This window comes from Macaca fascicularis, chromosome 13 (genome assembly GCF_037993035.2).
Source record: "Macaca fascicularis isolate 582-1 chromosome 13, T2T-MFA8v1.1".
NCBI lineage: Eukaryota > Metazoa > Chordata > Mammalia > Primates > Cercopithecidae > Macaca > Macaca fascicularis.
Genome location: NC_088387.1, coordinates 94,357,152 through 94,376,465, shown reverse-complemented (window position 1 = coordinate 94,376,465; position 19,314 = coordinate 94,357,152). Strand labels below are relative to the sequence as shown.

At 38.6% G+C, this 19,314-nt stretch overlaps 2 protein-coding genes across 8 annotated transcripts in view; one reads left to right on the top strand and one right to left on the bottom strand.

Annotated features, from left to right (window-relative positions):
• Positions 1-19,314, top strand: part of BABAM2 (BRISC and BRCA1 A complex member 2) — a 493,921-nt gene that overhangs the window by 6,945 nt on the left and 467,662 nt on the right. The gene's annotated exons all lie outside the window — the stretch shown is intronic.
• RBKS (ribokinase) overlaps positions 1-19,314 on the bottom strand; it is a 112,162-nt gene that overhangs the window by 80,532 nt on the left and 12,316 nt on the right. For all 5 annotated transcript variants that reach the window (XR_010580643.2, XM_074012089.1, XM_065527655.2 and 2 more), the window contains exon 2: positions 587-719. Coding sequence is in view for 4 of the 5 variants with exons in the window: in XM_074012089.1 (XP_073868190.1) it covers positions 587-719 (133 nt within the window). In the remaining variant the exon portion in view is untranslated. The remainder of the gene's footprint in view (positions 1-586; positions 720-19,314) is intronic.

Here is a 19,314-nt window from a genome sequence, read left to right as displayed (position 1 = left end):
AAAACAATAAACTTCCATAAGAACTGAAAGCAGGTACTCAAGTAGACGTATATGCATGTTGGTAGCAATGCTATTCATAAGAGTCAAAAGGTGGAAACAGCCCAAGCATCCATCAATCCATTCATTGATGAACAAAAAAATTGTGGTATATCCATACAACGGAATATTATTCAACCATAAAAAGGAAGGAAATACTGATATATGCTACAATGTTGTACTCCAAAACCAGTATGCTAAGTGAAAGAAGCCAGGTACAAAATGTCACATAATATATATTCCATTTATATGAAATGTCCAGAACAGATAAATCCATAGAGATAGAATGAAGACTGGTGGTTCCCATGGCCTTAAATGGAAGACAGAATAAGGAGGAACTGCTTAAGGGGTAAGGGATTTTGTTTTGGAATGATAGTAAAGTTCTGTAACAAGACAGAAGTGGTGGTTGAATGTATTAAATGCCACTCTACGTTTTATAAGCCGCTGAATGGTTCACTTTAAAATGGTTGAAAAAAATAAAAACAATGAACTCCAGTCTTAAAACCAGATTCTTACCTCTAGAATCCTCTCCACTATACTTTATACTTACCTTGCACACCATGGATGTCGTTGCTCCAAGTCGAGCAGCTTGGACACACTGGTTGGCACCCTTCCCTCCAAAGCCAATAAAAAACTTATGTCCGTGGATGGTTTCTCCAGTTTTTGGCAAACGAGAAGTAAGACTATTGTAATTTAAAAAGAGAAGAAAAAAGGCATATTGGTAACTGTAACCAATTTAAGTTCTTTAGAAGAGAGGGAAGGCTATATGGTAGAGCTCTAAATAGTCTTAACACTTAGAATTACGAGCAGAAGCAAGGAAGATTGTCTCTTCCTTTAGGATGACATTTAGTAGTTTGCATCATTATCAAGAATGAGTCTCTTTGACAGAATTCCTCTCTGTCTCCTAGAGCCCACTACTGTGGCTAGTGTACTGCATCAGGGTTATTCATGAATATCTTTCCTTCATATTCCCTTTCCTAATGCCAGCACAGAACTTTATTCACAGTGGGATTTAATAAACGGGATGAAATTAATGTATATTTCTATATGGATTTATCTGGTTACTTTAACAAGAAGCAGGAAGTGTGTCAGGATTCTGATAATCAAGTACAGGACCTAAGGAGAGAGGGAAGTTACAATTCCAGGTACTAAAGAATCTTTTTTGTTTACTAAGGGGTAGAGTAAGAGTGGGGTGTTCAGACAGCAGGATCAGGTTTTAGTCTTAGGCCATCCTGCATACCACATCATTTCATGCGCTCACTCAAAAAGAGCATCTATTTTAAAAAAGGAACCCTAAAGAGCTAAGTTATTTTTAAATTTTTATTATGGGAGGTTTCAAACCTATAAAAGTAGAGAAAGCAGCATATTGACTTCCCTTGCCCTCATTCACCTATCATCCAGATTTAATAATTTAATAATTATCATCTCATAGCCAATCTTGTTTGAGTCAATACCTTCATCAGTTTCTCCAAGAGGTAAGAATTTTTACCATAATGCTATTATTGCCTAATGATGATAGTATTAAGTGAGGCAAAAATAATAAAAGGTTTGATCCAGGGTATGATTTTTATATTTCATATTATTAAAGATGGAAGGTATGAAGAAATAAAATATTTGAAGGATGGAAGGAAATGATTGACTTTAAAATGAAAGAGGCGTTTGGGGAGTTCTAGGGCACGTGAAGAAGATGGGCGCAGGTGGCACAAACATTGGCTAGTTGGCCACAAAGAAGTGGGCCAAGGGCCAGAGGGAGAGATAAAAAGAGGGTAGGTGTGACCATAAAAGGTTAATTAGCTTTAGATAGGAAAGAAAGGTAAAGAAGTAAGTTCACAATAGTAAGGCCACTGAGAACCTATGCTGCTTTTACAGGTTAGAAATCTATATTAATTTCCCACATAGATTGTGATCTACCTGAAGCCAGTATCTTATATTAGAACAAAGCAATGCCAATTCCTATAGGTCCCTAACAGCCAGTTTGCAAGGGGATGACTTATAACTGATGCTAAGAACACACGATTGTTTCAATAAGGACCAAGCTCAACCTGTTAACCTCCCTTATATAGCTCTAAAAGTGTCAATAAATTGAGCTGAACTACTCCATTCCCTTGCAGTACACTGTCAAATATGGTTGAGATTCAAAAGAGCCTCATCAATAATTTGAAAACATCCCACTCCTCCCCTTTAAATTCTATTTTTATCTTGGATTCTAAATGCATTTATAGTACTGATGAAAAAAATATACATCTAGAAGGTTCACTTCTGAAAAAGGTACTCAATCAAGAGAAAAATGGTTTTAATGTAATGTTATTATCCTGTCATTTAATTTAGCAATGACAAGTGATGATGAGATTTTGATTTGCATTAGAAATCTTAAACATTTTAGGATTCTGTTATGAACAGGCAATGATGAGTAATCTGTGTGATTGAGTAACTATGTGAATTCTTGGCTTACTGATGCTGCTACAAACAACACTCACAGCAACCTTAAAAAGAAAAAATATCCCATGTGGCTAAAAACAGGCCAAATAACTTGATTAGTAAGACTGTCACTAAAGAAACTTACGATTTCCACTATATTTATACTTGATCTGGGTTACAATTCACTGGTTTGAATCAAGTGTAATTTTTATTATTGACGTGAGAATTCATTTAAAAATCACCAGATGATTCCTGGGATGCATATGTATGTGGGGGAAGGGCAAAATCATGGGTACAGTAGGTGTGTTTGATGTGGGAGCAGATGGCTGGGATTTAAACTCATTTCTAAACAACTTCTATTAACACAAGCACTGTATTAATTCAGTGATCACTGAAATTCTTCACTCTTTTGGTATTTTGCTAATTTCTCCTCTTTTTCTTCTGCATCCTTCCCCTACTCTTGTCTTTCTTCCCTCAACTGTAGACTTTCCCTGCATGAGGACAGGCACCAAGTATGTCATGTTCTCCATTTTATGCAATGTGTCTGTCACTTGACAAGAAGTTAACAGATATTTGCTAATTCAACAGATTTTTGTAAGACTCTCCCTTTGTCTCTCCTTCTCTCTCTTCTTTTTTTTTTTTTTCCAAACGGAGTCTCTCTCTGTCACCAAGGCTGGAGTACAGTGGCACAATCTTGGCTCACTGCAACCTCCACCTCCTCGGTTCAAGTGATTCTCCTGCCTCAGCCTCGCGAGTAGCTGGGATTACAGGGATGCGCCACCAGGCAAGGCTAATTTTTGTATTTTGGGTAGAGAGGGGGTTTCACCATGTTGGCCAGGCTGGTCTCGAACTTCTAGCCTCAAGTGATCTACCTGCCTTACCCGCCCAAAGTGCTGGGGTTACAGGCATGAGCCACAGCACCCAGCCTCCCTCTGTCTCTTTTCTGTGTCTCCCCAATATAGCATCTATTACTGTTCTGAAATGAGGATGTGGAAGTGTAGATTAGGGAAGCAGGGGGAGACTGGCAGGGATGACTGGGCAACTGTCTGACAATGACAACTTCATATTTTACCAGATCTTGCCCATTGCATTCCCAGTATCAGCAGCATTCCTCTCCCATAAGCAAGAACTGTAACTAGAAGTGATATATTCCTTCATTCATGCACTAATTCAACAAATGTTAATCATTGTGTCCTGATGTACCTCCAAGGCAAAATCAACTTGTTGACAATGGCATTAAACCTAACCCCGATGCAAGTAATACACGAGTGAAGAAAATATGTCACGGAATAAGGAGATTAGTACGTTTGATTCTTTTTTTTTTTTTTTTTTTTTGAGGTGGAGTCTCACTCTGTCTCCTAGGCTCAAGTGCAGTGGTGTTATCTGGGCTCATTGTAACCTCTGCCTCCTGGGTTCAAACGATTTCCCTGCCTCAGCCTCTCGAGTAGCTAAAATTACAGGCACGCACCACTATGCCAAGCTAATATTTTTTGCATTTTTAGTAGAGATGGGGTTTCACCATATTGGCCAGGCTGGTCTTGAACTCCTGATCCACCTGCTTCAGCCTCCCAAAGAGCTGGGATTACAGGCCTGACCCATGGCGCCTGGCCTGATTTTTTTTTTTTTTTGAGACAGAGTCTGCTCTGTTGCTGAGGCTGGAGTGCAACACAAAAATGTCTCACTGCAGCCTCAACTTCCTGGGCTCAGATGATCCTCCCAACTCAGCCTCCTAGACAGCTGGGATCAACAGGTGCACACCACCACCTCCGGCGAATTTTTTGTATTTTTTTGTAGGATGGGGTTTTGCCATGTTGCCCAGGCTGGTCTCAAACTTTTGGGCTCACGCGATCCTCCTGCCTTGGCCTCCCAAAGTGTAGGGATTGCATGTGTGAGCCACTGTGCCTGGCTGATTTATGTTTTTTAAAAGGAAAAAGATGGCCGGGCGCGGTGGCTCACACCTGTAATCCCAGCACTTTGGAAGGCCGAGACGGGCGAATCACGAGGTCAGAAGATTAAGACCATCCTGGCTAACACGGTGAAACCCTGTCTCTACTAAAAACACAAAAAAACTAGCTGGGCGTAGTGGCGGGTGCCTGTAATCCCAGCTACTCGGTAGGCTGAGGCAGGAGAATGGCGTGAACCTGGAAGGTGGAGCTTGCAGTGAGCCGAGATCGCGCCACCGCACTCCAGCCTGGGCGACTGAGCAAGACTGTCTCAAAAAAAATAATAATAAAAAAAAATAAAAAAAAAAGGAAAAAGATATATGTATATGTTCTCCCATGATATGTACATGCATAAAAAGTGAAAAGTTATATGACAGGTATTCACAAAGAAAGGTGGGGACTAAAAGTTCGTGTTTTACTTTATATTCTTATGTACATAAATACATATGACAAGAATATTTCAGCGTATTATACGATACCACTTGTCACTACTTCAGATTCACGTGGCCTCTGCCTCATTTACTAGCCACCAGTTCTTCATGGGCAAAGTTAAATGACAGGTATTCACAAAGAAAGGTGGGGACTAAAAGTTTGTGTTTTACTTTATATTCTTATGTACATAAATACATATGACAAGAATATTTCAGCGTATTATACGATACCACTTGTCACTACTTCAGATTCACGTGGCCTCTGCCTCATTTACTAGCCACCAGTTCTTCATGGGCACTAGCTGGCTTCTTGCAGGTGTCACCTAACAGAGCCTTACTGAATGCTGCTGTCATCCCACCCCTGGGCTTCTGTCTCTTCAGACTGTCCTGAAGGACTAAGCAGCCAGTGGTCAACTTGCAAATGTCAAATACCTTTGTATACGCTCTTCCTTCTTCCCTGTCCCCTGCTCTTGACTCCTGGGTTATGGTGCTAACCGAGTATGTGCACTTAAGCCTCTGTCTTATGCTCCAGTTTCTGTTAAACCCAGACTAAGACAGTTTACGGCTGATTTAATTTTTTTTAAAGTAAATAAACTGAAGAGTGGAGAGAGCAACTAGAAAGTTAGTTACAAACAGGAAGAAGCATTTCTGAATTATAAATCCTAATTTACTTTGAATTAGACTTTCCTATCTTTCTTCCTTATTGAAATCATGAAATTATGCTCAGGTTCAAGAAAGCATCTGCACAAAGCACTGTCTCCTGGGATGAAAGCATTACTATGATTTGTTCTAATTTTAAAAAAAGAGGTTTAACAGAGTGTCAAAGACAGAAAAATTAAATTGCTCAAATTAAAAAGAAAAGGAAACAGTATTAGTAGAAATACGTTGTTACTACCATTTAAAGGTAAAAACAGTGTAAATTTCTGAATGAGGGAGAAAACCTGAACAGAGAAAACCATGCCTAAGAAATATATTTGAATTTAAAACAAATGCATAGCTTTTAAAATGCCACAATTGTCTTTAGGTTGGATTGAAAGGAACAGTGATAAATGTTCATACATGGCCCCAGTCTTCCCTGCCATGAGAGGCCACGTGGTTAGAGCCTGGGTGTGCCAGGCAGGAGGCCTGAGCCACTTACTGATTGTATTACTTTTGACAGCTTTTCCCTCTTTGAACCAGCTTCTTCTCTTGCAAAACAGGTTTAATAATACTTGTCAACTCCTTAAATGCCTGGGTTTTGTGCTCTGAGTTAATTCACTGACAGGTGTTACCAGAACAACTTATCAATTGCTCTTAACTTCTTGACAATGATGTGGTTTTTACAGATTCTCAGAGATTATTCAAACCAAAGGAAGGAATGACCCGGTTATATGGGGATGAGAAGTCTTTCAACTAAAGAGGTCACACTAATATTGGCTTCAGCCAAAAGTCACCAAATGTGTTGCTTTTTGGCTTTTGCATTGATCTTTTCTCCTTTTGGCTGCAAGCTTCTGACAACAGAAGCCTCTATAACAGGAGATTGTACTGTTAGTTATTACCCAATTAAAATTCATTACGCTAATTTATTATTCTTACTGCCTGTATTCTTCAACCATATCTGTTCTTCTCGGCATTTGTATATGCCACATTTAAAAGGCTGAGAGTAATTTCAAAATCAAGTTAGTGACATCTATTTCTACCTCTGTAAAAAAAAATTCCCAACTAAAAATTCATTCTATGTTCCCTAACCCTTCATTTGGAGACATATATGTTATTTATTTAAGGTAATGAAACATAAATTATGCTTTATACAGTTTTTAACTGATCTTGATTTCTAACCCATATCTTTTTATTTAAGAGACACGTTCTTGCTCTGTTGCCCAGGCTGGAGTGCAGTGGTATAATCACAGCTCACTGTAACCTCGAACTCTTGGGCTCAAACGATCCTCCTGCCTTGGCCTTCTGATTAGCTGGGACTATAGGGGCACACAACCATGCCCAACTAATTTTTTTGTTGTTGTTGTAGAAATGGGGTCTCGCTATGTTGCCCACGCTACTCTTGAACTCCTGGTCTCAAGCAATCCTCCCGCCTTGGCCTCCCAAAGCACTGAGATTACAGGCATGAAACTCTTATCTTTTCCTAGCTAAAATGTCTGTGACAAAAATGTCATTTTGTCTGAAGATGCAGCTACTCTGGAATTTGTACAGTGGACAAACAACACTCTAGCCAGAAGTGACCAGTCTTTCAGAGTGTCATATCCTTGACCCCTATCTACTTAAAATTTACGTATGTGTGAAAAAGTGTACCAGGCAATGAGAGAGACAATAAAGATTAGTACATTATGGTATTCTCCCATGTTACAGTCTTACAGGGCTGACTTCATTCACATCTCTGCTCAAAGGTTACCTCTTTAGAGAGGACTTCCCAGACCACCTGATAGGAGACACTCCGTTCTTGATATAATTTTTAAGTATTGACTTATTTATTCTGACAAAAACAAACAAACAAAAAACAAAAACCACCAGGTTTTTGAATCAGAGACAGTATTTACATACTTATACTTTAGTTCTAACAGTCCCCCACAAGGTTACATGATAAGAATAACTCCCCAGTAATCAAATTTGGAGCCTATGTAGGACTTTTCCCACACAGCTGCTGCTCCTTCTCCCCTCTGGGGTGGGGGAAGAAGAAGCTTGCATCACCTGCACATGACCTACTGACCTTTGCTTTGTAAACAAATCATCTCGGGGGAGAAGGGGAGGGTCTCTAGGTTTACAACCCCTAGCATGAAAACAAATTATCTTGGGGAGAAGTCTCTGAATCTCTCCACACGTCTTTAACTTCCAAGGCTTGTTTGCCATTCAAACATTCTTTAGGCTGGGCGCAGTGGCTCACGCCTGTAATCCCAGCACTTTGGGAGGCCAAGGCGGGTGGATCACGAGGTCAGGAGATCAAGACCATTCTGGCTAACACGGTGAAACCTTGTTTCTACTAAAAACACAAAAAATTAGCCAGGCATGGTGGCGGGTGCCTGTAGTCCCAGTTACTCGAGAGGCTGAGGCAGGAGAAAGGCGTGAACCCGGGAGGCGGAGGTTGCAGTGAGCCGAGGTCGCGCCACTGACTCCAGCCTGGGCGACAGAGCGAGACTCCTTCTCAAACAAACAAAAAACATTCTTTAACCTCGTGCCAGAAATCTTTGCTCAGAAAGTCCTGATCATGCAGAAACATGAAAACATTCATGAAGCATTACTTCCCAACAATTTTCTTCATAGCAATATCACTACATGACATTACAATACTCATTTCCTTCTTCCTTTTGGATTAACTGTATTCCATTTCACGTTCCCTGTTTGTGTGTTATAGTCTACCTTCTCTCCTCCTCCTCCTCCTTTTTTTTTTCTGTAGAGACAAATCTCAGTAAGTTGCCCAGGGCTGGTCTCGAATGCCTGGCCTAAACTGAGCCTCCTACGTTGGCCTCTCAAAGTGTTGGGAATACAGGCATAAGTCACCATGCCTGGCTGATTTTTTCCCCCCCTATTATTTTAAAAGTGTTTGATCTAGTGTTTAGAATATGCATCTTAAACCGATCACCCTTTATTTTCAAACAGTACCATACCACTTTACTTAAAAATGTAATCTACTTTACGTATTCTTCCATTTCCTCTTTCTAACCTTTGTGCTACTGTCATACATTTTACTTCCACATGATGTAAACCTCACAATACTATGTTACTACTTTATTAATTTAAAATGTCAATTGCCTTTTAAAGAAATTAGGAAGTGAAGAAAAAGTCTTTGTATATATTTACCATTTCTGGGGGTCTTCATTTCTTTGGACGGATCTGAGTTTCCATTTGCAATCATTTTGGTTCCACCTAAAGGAACTTCCTTTAACATTTATTATAGTGTGAGTTTTCTGGTGATAAATTCTTTTATTTTCCTAAAAAGTCTTTAGGAAGTCTTTATCTTTCCCCTTTATATTAGAAAGATATAGAATTCCATGTTGAGAGTTTATTTTTCAAGCACTTTAAAGATTTTATTTTCCTCTGACTTACATCTTGTTTCTGACAGGAAGTCTGCAGTCAATCTTCGTTCATCTATATGTAACGTGTGTCTTTTTTTTCTTAACCTCTGGGTGCTTTTAAGAGTTTCTGTTTATAACTGATTTGCAGGAATCTGATCACAATGTGCTCTGATGTGGTTTATATCATGCTCATCTTGCTGGATGTTCATTGTTTGCATAGTTTGCATCAAGTTTAAACAATTTTAGTCATTATTTCTTCAAATGCTTTTAGTGCCTCTCTGCTTCTCTCTCCTTTTATTCTTAAGACTCCAATGACATATATGGTAGACTGTTCCACAGGTCACAGACACTGTGCATTTTTTTCTCTGTTGCTTCAGTTTAGATAATCTCTTTTACTAGTTTTTCAAGTTCACTTATCCTTTCTTCTGTCATGTTCACCCTATTAGGCTCATCCAGTGAATTTTTTATTTCAGATATTGTATTTTTCATTTTATAGACCTCTAATTTGGTTCATTCATATATCTTCCATTTTTCTTGTGTTCATCTTTTTCTTTAAATCACTGAGCACATTTGTAACACGACTTTTAAAATCCCTTTCTGGCTGGGCGTGGTTGCTCATGCCTGTAATCCTAGCACTTTAAGAGGCTGAGGTAGGAGGACTGTTTGAGCGCAAGAGTTTGAGACTAGCCTGGGCAACACAGTGAGACCTTGTCTTTACAAATAATTTAAAAATTAGCTGGGTATGGTGGCGTGCACCTGTGGTTGCAGCTACTCAGGAGGCTAAGGTAGAAGGATTGCTTGTGCCTAGGAGGTTGAGGCTGCAGTGAGCTCTGATTGCACCACTGCATTCCAGCCTGAGTGACAGAGTAAGACCCTGTCTCAAAAAAAAAAAAAAAAAAAAAGCCCTTTTGCTAATTCTACCATCCCTGTTTTTCTGTGTTTATTTTGAGTGAGTGGTTTTTCTCCCCACTCTTGGTTATAGATCACATTTTCCTGATTCTTTGCATGTCTAGTGATCTCTGGATGCTCACTAGTTATTCCAACATGGGCAGAAATAAATATTTTTGAATGAATGGTCTACAGCTTAAAAGACATTATATAGAAAGTTGAGATGACAGATGCCTAATAAATAATACAGATAAATAATATAGAGATGACAGGTACATAATAAATAATACAATGGGGTGAGAGCAGGGCAAAAGTGCTATGTACGACAGAAGCCCAAGGGAAAAAGTAAGCCAGTTATGAAATTTCTAAATTGGAAATGAAGTTATGTGACGGGAGTCTTTATAAACTTAGTTGGGAATATGGTCAGAAAAGTGGGGACAAAAAGGGGCACATCCTTTTTATTCTTCCAGTATGGCATGGAGGGCTGAGTATATAAGGTGTTGGGAGAGGCTTATCACTCAAAACATTAAACATACACATAAAAATTAAAATACCACCTAAGCTCAGCAAATCTTTTTGGATAATTGTATATACATCTCCTTACTTCCAGCTGAGAACAGTCCTAGAGGAAGAAAAAAAGTTGGATAGGGAGGTGGAGAAATGAGCTAATTTTGGAATTAGAGATTGCAAGAGGCGAGGGCAGGCAAAATGTATATGTATGTACAGGGGATTAGGAAGTGGGGATTGGACAACTATTGCCATTTTGGATGGCAAAAGGTATGTGTACAAGAACTGGAAAGTGGGAAAATCAGAATGCTGAAAAACAGAGCAGAAAGGGTTTGGTGGAACAAAGTCATTTGTCAAAAGTTCCTGATGACTTGCTTTTAAATTCACTGAAGACAAGAAAAGTATGCATTTGTAAAATAATAAAAATGACAGTGACAAATAACTACAAAACCAATATTTTATTTTGTATTTTGCCAATTAATTATAGTAAATTTTAAATTCTAGAATGACTTCTGTCACTACATTATAATTATCTGGGTTACATCTTTTTGCCATCTGTTCGTGTAGTTTAAAGAAATAAAAACAGATTTTAATTTTATCCTAAGCAAAATACAATTAGAAGGATAAATCAGCATAAGAAAAAATAATGTAATCTGGAATCAATTATTAAATTTTAATTTATCTACTGTTTTTGGTGATCATGTATAATCAATAACTCATTATGTTATTTTGAGCTTAACAGGCATTATCATCAGTTTTAGGGAGAAAGTGAGAATTCAAAAAGTATTGGCTTATCAAAAAACACAAAGCTGTTAGGGGTTGAGCGAATTTTTAATTCAGCTATTCTGACTCCACTGCTATAGTTTTTAACCACAATATGCTACTTTCTTTGACAATTGGTATTCTTTCAATTTTGACTTTAATGTTGGATATTCAATAGATAAAACACACAAATATTTACTTAACAGTCATTTATATAAGAGCATAAGAAACAATAATTCTATACTAAAAACGACCTATATTTCATCCCTTTCCACCACTTCTTGTTTTGAGTGTGTCACTAGGTGACGTTACAGAGGAAAGAATGGTGGCTTTCCCGGTGGTCTCTTGACACTGTTCATTCTTAAAATCTTACTTATATTTAAAATATCTTTGCACAGCCTATTCTGTATGCCTGAAGGTTCTTTCCTTTGCTTCTCAGTTGAGCTAATCCATTCGAATCCTTTAAAATTCAACTCAGACAATCATCTCCTTTGGGGGTCCTAATATAGTAAGTCCAATTGAAATAATACACTAATAATGGCAGATATTTCCAGAGGACTTATTATATGATAAATACTGCACTAAACACTTTATAACTATCAATTCACTTAACCATTACAATAATCCCATGAGAAAGTTATTATTATTTTCATCCTATTTCACGGATAAGGAGAATGAAAATCAGAGAGATTACAAAACATATCCATGTTCACCCAGTAGAAGATGGCAGGGCCAGGATTCAAAGCAAGGTTGATCTGACTCCAAAACTTACAAGATATTATCCAGAAATGTACCTAAAGCCTTTGGACTGATTTATATTTTACGATTTTATAATTTATTGTGTAATTTTTATTTAATAGTAATTATACTTCTGAAGAACGTTGGTGTTCTACAAGCTGAACTAAGATGCTGAGATGGAAAGGTCAAATAATGGTGCTCCTTTCCTACTTAATTCAGAAGGCATTAAGTGAATGGATACAATGTTATCAAATTTAACTTTTCTTCTTAAACCCCTGAGTGCAGTATTCTTTATGTAACCTATAGTCTAGCAGAAGAGAGCACACAATTTCATGGGAAGTATGAATATAGTTAACTGAAGTTTAATGTTCTGTGGTATTCCACAAAAAGCATGACTTACTTGTGCTCTACAGCAGTGGTCCCCAACCTTTTTGGCACCAGGGACCGGTTTTGTGGAAGACAATTTTTCCATGGATCAGGGGGAGGAAATGGTTTCGGGATGATCCAAGCACATTCCATTTATTGTGCACTTTATTTCTATTATTGTTACAATGTAATATATAATGGAATAATTATACAACTCACCATAATGTTGAATCAGTAGGAGCCCTAAGCTTGTTTTCCTGCAACTAGACGGTCCCATCTGGAGGTGATGGGAGACAGTGATACCTGAAGTGTGTTGTTTATGTCCAGTCTACTCCATAATCTCATTTTGGTTGCTGTTACAGCAGAAAACCCTGCTCACAAAGATGGGACGTTGGAAATGGAAGCAAGCTTTTCAGGGCTTTTGGGGCAATCTCTGGATATTCTGCCTTGACTTCAATCTGGACTGTATGAAGATTTGAAGCTGTTTCAACATACTTTTAAGGCCACCGTCATTTGCGATTTCAAGCAGTTGGTCCTCCTCCAGCACGGACAAAGTCGATTCACCTTGGCTTATCCACAAATGGGTTGTGGATCCATTCCTTCCCAGTTTGGGGGGTCTTTTGTGGTTGGGAAGTAATGCTCAAACTCCTTTGAAAGCTGAGATATGTGATCATGCACCAGCTGGGGGAAAGAAGGCCCTGGCTCAGTCTCTTTCAAAATCTCTGCTAATGTTTGAAACATGTCAGAAATTCCAGTGTTCACTTGTCACCCCCATAATTCCAGTTTGGTTTTGAATGCGGCCCCTTTATCTGACAACTCGAACACAGTCGTTGTTCTCCCTGAAGTGACAGATTGAGTTCGTTGAGCAGGTTGAATATGTCACACAAGGAAGCAAGGTTTGCAACCCATTCTGTGGCACTGAAATGTGCTGCCAGTGGTGACTGTTTTTCTCAAAGAAATCTCTGGAGTGGCTCTTGTAACTCAAAAACTCTGATCAGTGACCTACCTTTAGAAAGCCATCTCACTTCTGTGTATAAGAGAAGACGTGTGCACTGCGCCCACCTCCTCATAGAGCTGTGCGAAGGAGACGTGAGTTAAGGGCATGTACTTTAATGTGGCTGATAATTTTAATCACATCCTGCAAAATGCTGTTAAGTTCAGGTGACATTTTTTGGCTATCCAGCATTTCTCTATGGATGACATGGTGTGTAGACCCACATTCAGAAGCAACCTCTTTGATCTGAGTAGTGAAACCAGAAAGCTGTCCAGCCATGGCAGCCACTCTGTCCATGCATATACTCACACAAAATGACCAGTTCAGTTTTCCTGACATGTAATCATTCAAAGACTTGAACAGTTCTGCAGCTGTGGTGTTGGCTGGCAACAAAAGTGCACATAACATATCCTCATGCACATCCTCCTGAAAAATACATTACACAAAACAAGCATTGTTGCCTTGTTGTCAACATCAGTAGACTCATCAACCTGGACTGCGTACCACAGTGACTCATTAATCCACTCTAGCAATTGTGCCTCAATGTCCTCTGCTATTTCATCAATTTGTGTAGTTATGGTGCCAGCTGAATGAGGAACTTGTGCCACCTTTTGAACTGCAGCCTCTCCTAAAAGTTCATGACAAATGTCTTTAGCAGCAGGCAAGGTCAACTCTTCACCAACAGTAAAGGACTTCTTAGCTTTAGCGATGCGTTTAGCCACTAACAATGATACTGTCAGTACAGACACATTTGATGAAGCTGTGGCCTTCAATGATTGCTTCTGTTCTTCCCGTTCACTTTTTTTTTTTTTTTAAACTCCAAAGGCTTGTCTTTTAATGTGCAGTGCTTGGTCTCCATGTAGCAAAGCAGTTTCATGGCTTCGTTGGATAGCCAGTTACCACATATTATACAAAGCAGGTTTGGAGAATGTGAAATCACCTATTGCAATGCACCCGGAATTTAAATAGGACTCTTGGTATTTTCTTTTAAATGCAGCTTTCATTTTGTTGCCAGTCTTAAAGTCTTCTGCTGTCTCATCATTGGGTCTTTCCCCCCTTTTCAAAGAAGCTCTCCAGTGACGTTTATTTTTTACTCATTTTGGCTAGGATTAGCTCATTGGCTTACCAAAACTGTGACTGAGACAAGTGTGCAGCGTGAGAAAGAGGCATGGTAAATAAAATAATGGGTGGGCCATGTGTGGGCTAAAATAACTGTCAGATTCTGACTTAAAGCCTGCTACCAGATGCAGCTGTACAACTGAAGTATATCAACTCACTTGCCACTATAAAGTTAAGCCTGCCACCAGATACAGCTTAACTGTCACTTGCCACTCACTGATAAGGTTTTGACATGAGTCTGCAAGCAGTTGACTTATTATGGTTTCTGTGCAGTCAAACCTCTCTGCTAATGTTAATCTGTATTTGCAGCTGCTCCTCAATGCTCCACCTTAGATCATCAGGCATTAGATTCTCACGAGTGTACAACCTAGATCCCTTGTATGTATAGTTCACAATAGGGTTCACACTCCTATGAGAATCTAATACTACTGCTGATCTGATAGGAGGCGGAGCTCAGGAGGTAATGTGAGCAATGGGGAGTGGCTGTAAATACAGATGACGCTTTGCTCACTTGCCTGCCACTCACCTCCTGCTTTGCAGCCTGTTTCCTAACAGGCCACGGATCAGTACTGGTCTGTGGCCCAGGGTTTGGGGACCCCTGCTCTACAGCCTTAATGAGTTTGAAAAATAGTGTTCTAAAGAGCAGTTTATTGTAACATAACACATTTAAAATAAATTCAAATAAATCAGAACTCCCAAGAAATGTGACTGGATTACATTCTCTAGTAAAAAGAAAAAAGTATCGCAGTTATAAAAAAATTAATAAATCAAACAAGCCAACAAAAGGCTAAAATCCAGGTATGTGCTGTTTATGAGACACAATGAAGGGTGAAAAGAAAAAAAGACAGGACAAGATATACAAGGCAAATAGCAACTAAAATAAACCTGGATAGCTTTATCAATATTAGCCAAAAATTAAAAAATAAAAAAGCTTAGGGCAAAGACAGATAAAATATGGCAATTCGCTTTAATCAAAAGGTTAAATTCATCAGCACCACAGGAAAGGGGGAAAAACGGTTAAACTCGGCAGGAAAATGTAATAATTCAAGTCTAAATATAAAAAATAAAATAGCTGTAAAATACATAAAACCAAAATAAATATAACAACAACAAGAAATTGTCAAATCCACCATCATGGTAGGTGATATTAATACAATTCCCTAGGTAAGGGACATGTCAAGCAGACAGAAAGTCAGCCTAGCTTAATGAATGTATATAAAACACCACAGTTGAACACCCAACAAACAACAAACATGGTAAGAAGGAAGCAATTTGTGGTAGAAGCAGAAGCTTGAATGGATGCAGGGGTGTAAAGGAGACCAATAACGGCAAAACACTGGCAGGGTTGGGAAGGAGTAGGTGCTATATTCGCAGAGAAAGCCTGCAAATAGAGAGAGGAGCAAGGGTATGGAGCACACATGGGGAGGACAGTGGGGCCAGGGTAATGATGGAGCACTGGGGTAAAAATTCAACAACAATCCATTTCCTAGGAACCTTCCCTGGTTCCTGCTCTTCCTGAGACCTGGCTGTTAAGCTAATTCTGGGTCCCCTTGCAAGCAAGTATCCATTCTTGAAGTAACTGAAATGATCCTCCGCTCATTACAACCCAAAGAACTAACCAGTTAAACAATGCAGTTTCCTGGCTGTAGCTGTCAGTAGGATGAAAGTTCTGCTGGAACCAGGGTCCCCACACAGCCATTCTACATAGCTGCTATTCTTGGGCAACTGTGGCATGCCAGCATTCCTACCTTCCCTCCACAAATGTTCACTGAGTAACTACTTTGAGCAAGGTACTGTGATAGTTTGAAATAGCTTAAAAAAACATTTTAGATAATATTCTATTTTCTTTATGGTCTTGACAGAATACCAAAGAACTGCTTATGATTTTCATTGAGACAGCCTGAAGGACTTTAAAATCGAGTTTCTAAAAGATTTTTGGCAGAGTATTTGGTTGAAAACTTAGGTAACTAAAAATGTAGATCTGTGTTTCTCACTTCAAAATGAAGATTTCTAACTCAGAAAAAACCAATATTGTTGCTATAACAGTGTATGAATTGTAGCTTTTTAAACTGGTGGTAAAAATCCAGATGTAAAATATAATTTGTAAAGGGTACTTAAAAAACTGTTGCACAAATTACTTTCTGCAATGCTACAGAAGAATTGCATTTGAAGATATTTTTGACTATGGAAGACAAGCCAGTACCTAATATGTGATGTATTTGGGAAACAAACCAACACAAACAAACAAACAAAAAACCAAAACACCCTGAAACAAAAAATCCCAAACCCAAAGCAAAAACAAAACTCTCAGCTTTTATTTAGAAAACACATCAACCATATACAAACAGAGATAATTTATAGCAGCCTTCTGCATGTATACAAAAAACACTCCAAGTCAAACTAGTCATATAAAAATCACAAAGAAGGTAAAGCAAGGCAGATGGAAATATTTTAAATGCTCACATGAAGAATTTGAGGCCTCAAAAAAGTGTCTTCAATCAGTCGTCTTAAGAGGAACCTTATACAATTCAAAGAAATCTTGTCCTTGAAGATAATATGACAAAAAGGTAGTTCATTACTGTGTAGGAAATACTAAAAAGTATTAAAATTGTATTCAATGAAGCACATCTTCATTTAGTATGAAAACTATGGAAGAAACTGGAATAATCTCAGATCGTTTTTGTGATACTCAATCCATTCTCAGCATATATTTGTTACAGTTACTACATTCCAGACTCTGTGTGAAGTTCTAGAGATATTCAGACCCTGTCCTCACTTAGCTTACAGTTTAGTTTTAACATTGTACAATCACTCTCAGAATGGAGGAAGACGCAGCCACCTAACTAGGAGGCAAATGTCCTGGGCGGAACTCACATAATTCAAGAACTGATATTCACTGGACAGCATCATGTGATATAATGTGTTAAGAAGGAAGACTCTGTATTACCACAGTGGAGAGACTGGATAACCAGATATGATGCCACTTAAACACTGATGTGTTTATCTGTGCCAATCATGATTCCCCTTGGTCAGGAATAACTCCAACCCCTTTCTCTTAAAGGTTAATTTCTCCAAATTGCTACAGTATTTTGTCACATTTGCTCTACTTCATAGTTCCTGCTTTTATCAGTAAGTCACTTTTTCTCTATCCCTGTGGCACATTAAAATTTATGGGGAATTTAAAAAACAAAAATTGATGCCTGGATTTCCTCCCTGGAGAGTCTGGTTTAACGGATTCTAAATGGCAACCAGGTTTGAGAATCTCTCTCTTCCATATTTCCACAATATTTTATGCTAGCCAGAGTCTTAAAATTCTCCTTTCACTCTTACACTATTAGTTTCTTTGCTGCAGAACTCTTAACCAGCATCTTTACATTTTTTTTTTCTTTGAACTCTGTTTAAAATCTTAAGGAGTGTTCAACAGAAAAATGGACAAAGGATCCGTGGCTGGCAACTCACAAAAGAAACACAAATAAATAACAAACATCTGGAAAACATTCGACATCTCCTTTTATAATCAAACATGAAAACATTTATCATCTCTCAACTAGTAATGTGTTCGTTAAAAATCCAGGAAATAGGCCTTTCATACACTGTGAGTAGGAGTGTATTTCAGAAGAACTTTTATGAAGGCAAATTGCCAATATATTTCAAAAGTTTAAAAAATGTTATTTCCAGCCAGGTATGGTGTCTCACGTCTGTAATCACTGCACTTTGGGAGGCCAAGGTGGGCAGATAGCTTGGGGTCAGGAGTTTGAGAGCAGCCTGGGCAACATGGTGAGACCTTTGTCTCAACCAAAAAAAAAATACAAAAAATTAGCTGGGCATGGTGGCATGCACCTGTAGTCCCAGCTACTCAGCAGGCTGAGGTGGGAGGATTGATTGAGCCTGGAAGGTCAAGGCTGCAGTGAGCTGCGATCGCGACACTGCATTCCGGCCTGGGTGACAGAACTAGACCTTGACTCAAAAGAAAACAAAACACAAACAAGAATGTTATTTCCTTTGACCTAGAAATTCCATCTCTAGGAATTTACCTAAGGAAACAGACATGAGTCCAAAAGATAAGCGTTCAAAGAAGTTCATCATGGCAAACAGAAACAACTTAAAAGTACTTATTTAGGGCACTGAATCAACAAATTTTTGTATATCTATGTAACAGAGTATTAAATGGCCACAAAAATGATGCTGCTGAGACTGAGGAGGGCAGAGAAGGTATGAGGTTTACTGAGCTCCTTGCCTGTACAGACACATTTTTCCTCTTGCACAAACATATACTGACATGACAGATATACATGCATACGGGGATGCAAAATTGCATAAGAGGACATAAAAGAGGGACTACGAATGGGAGACAAAACAAAAAAATAGTCTAAACTGAAATAGGAAAAGGGAGGCTTGGTGAGTAAGATGAAGAATAGGGACTTTACAAAGAAAATGCAAGAAACTAAAAGGAAAAGCAGTGTTGCTGTTATGGAAAACAATATGGTGGGTCCCCCAAAAAATTAAACATAGAATTACCATATGATCCAGTAATCCCACTTTTGGGTATATACTCAAAAGAACTGAAAACAGGGGCTCAAACAGATATTTGTACACCCATGTTAATAGCAGCATTGTTCACAATAGCCCAAAGGTAGAAGCAACCCAAATGTCCATTGACAGATGAATAAACAAAATGTGTAAAGTACATAAATGGAGTATTTTTCAGCCTTAAAAGGAAGAAAATTCTGAAATATGCTACAACGTGGATACATTTTGAAAACATTATGCTTAGTGAAGTAAGCCAGTTACAAAGACTCCACCTATATGAGATACTTTGACTCCAATTATACATATGGTAAACTGTTCCACAGGTTACAGAGGCTCTGTGCATTTTTCCTCTATGCTTAAATTTAGATAATCTCTATTACTATGTCTTCAAGTTTACTTACCCTTTCTTGAGGATGTTATGCCAAGTGGAATAAGTAAGTCACATAAGGGCAAAGACTGCATGATTCCACTTATATAATGTACCTAAAAGTAGTCAAATCCATAGCGATACAAAGTAGAATAGTAGTTGCCAGGGGCTGAGGGGAGGAGGGGATAGGGAGCTATTGTTTAATAAGGAC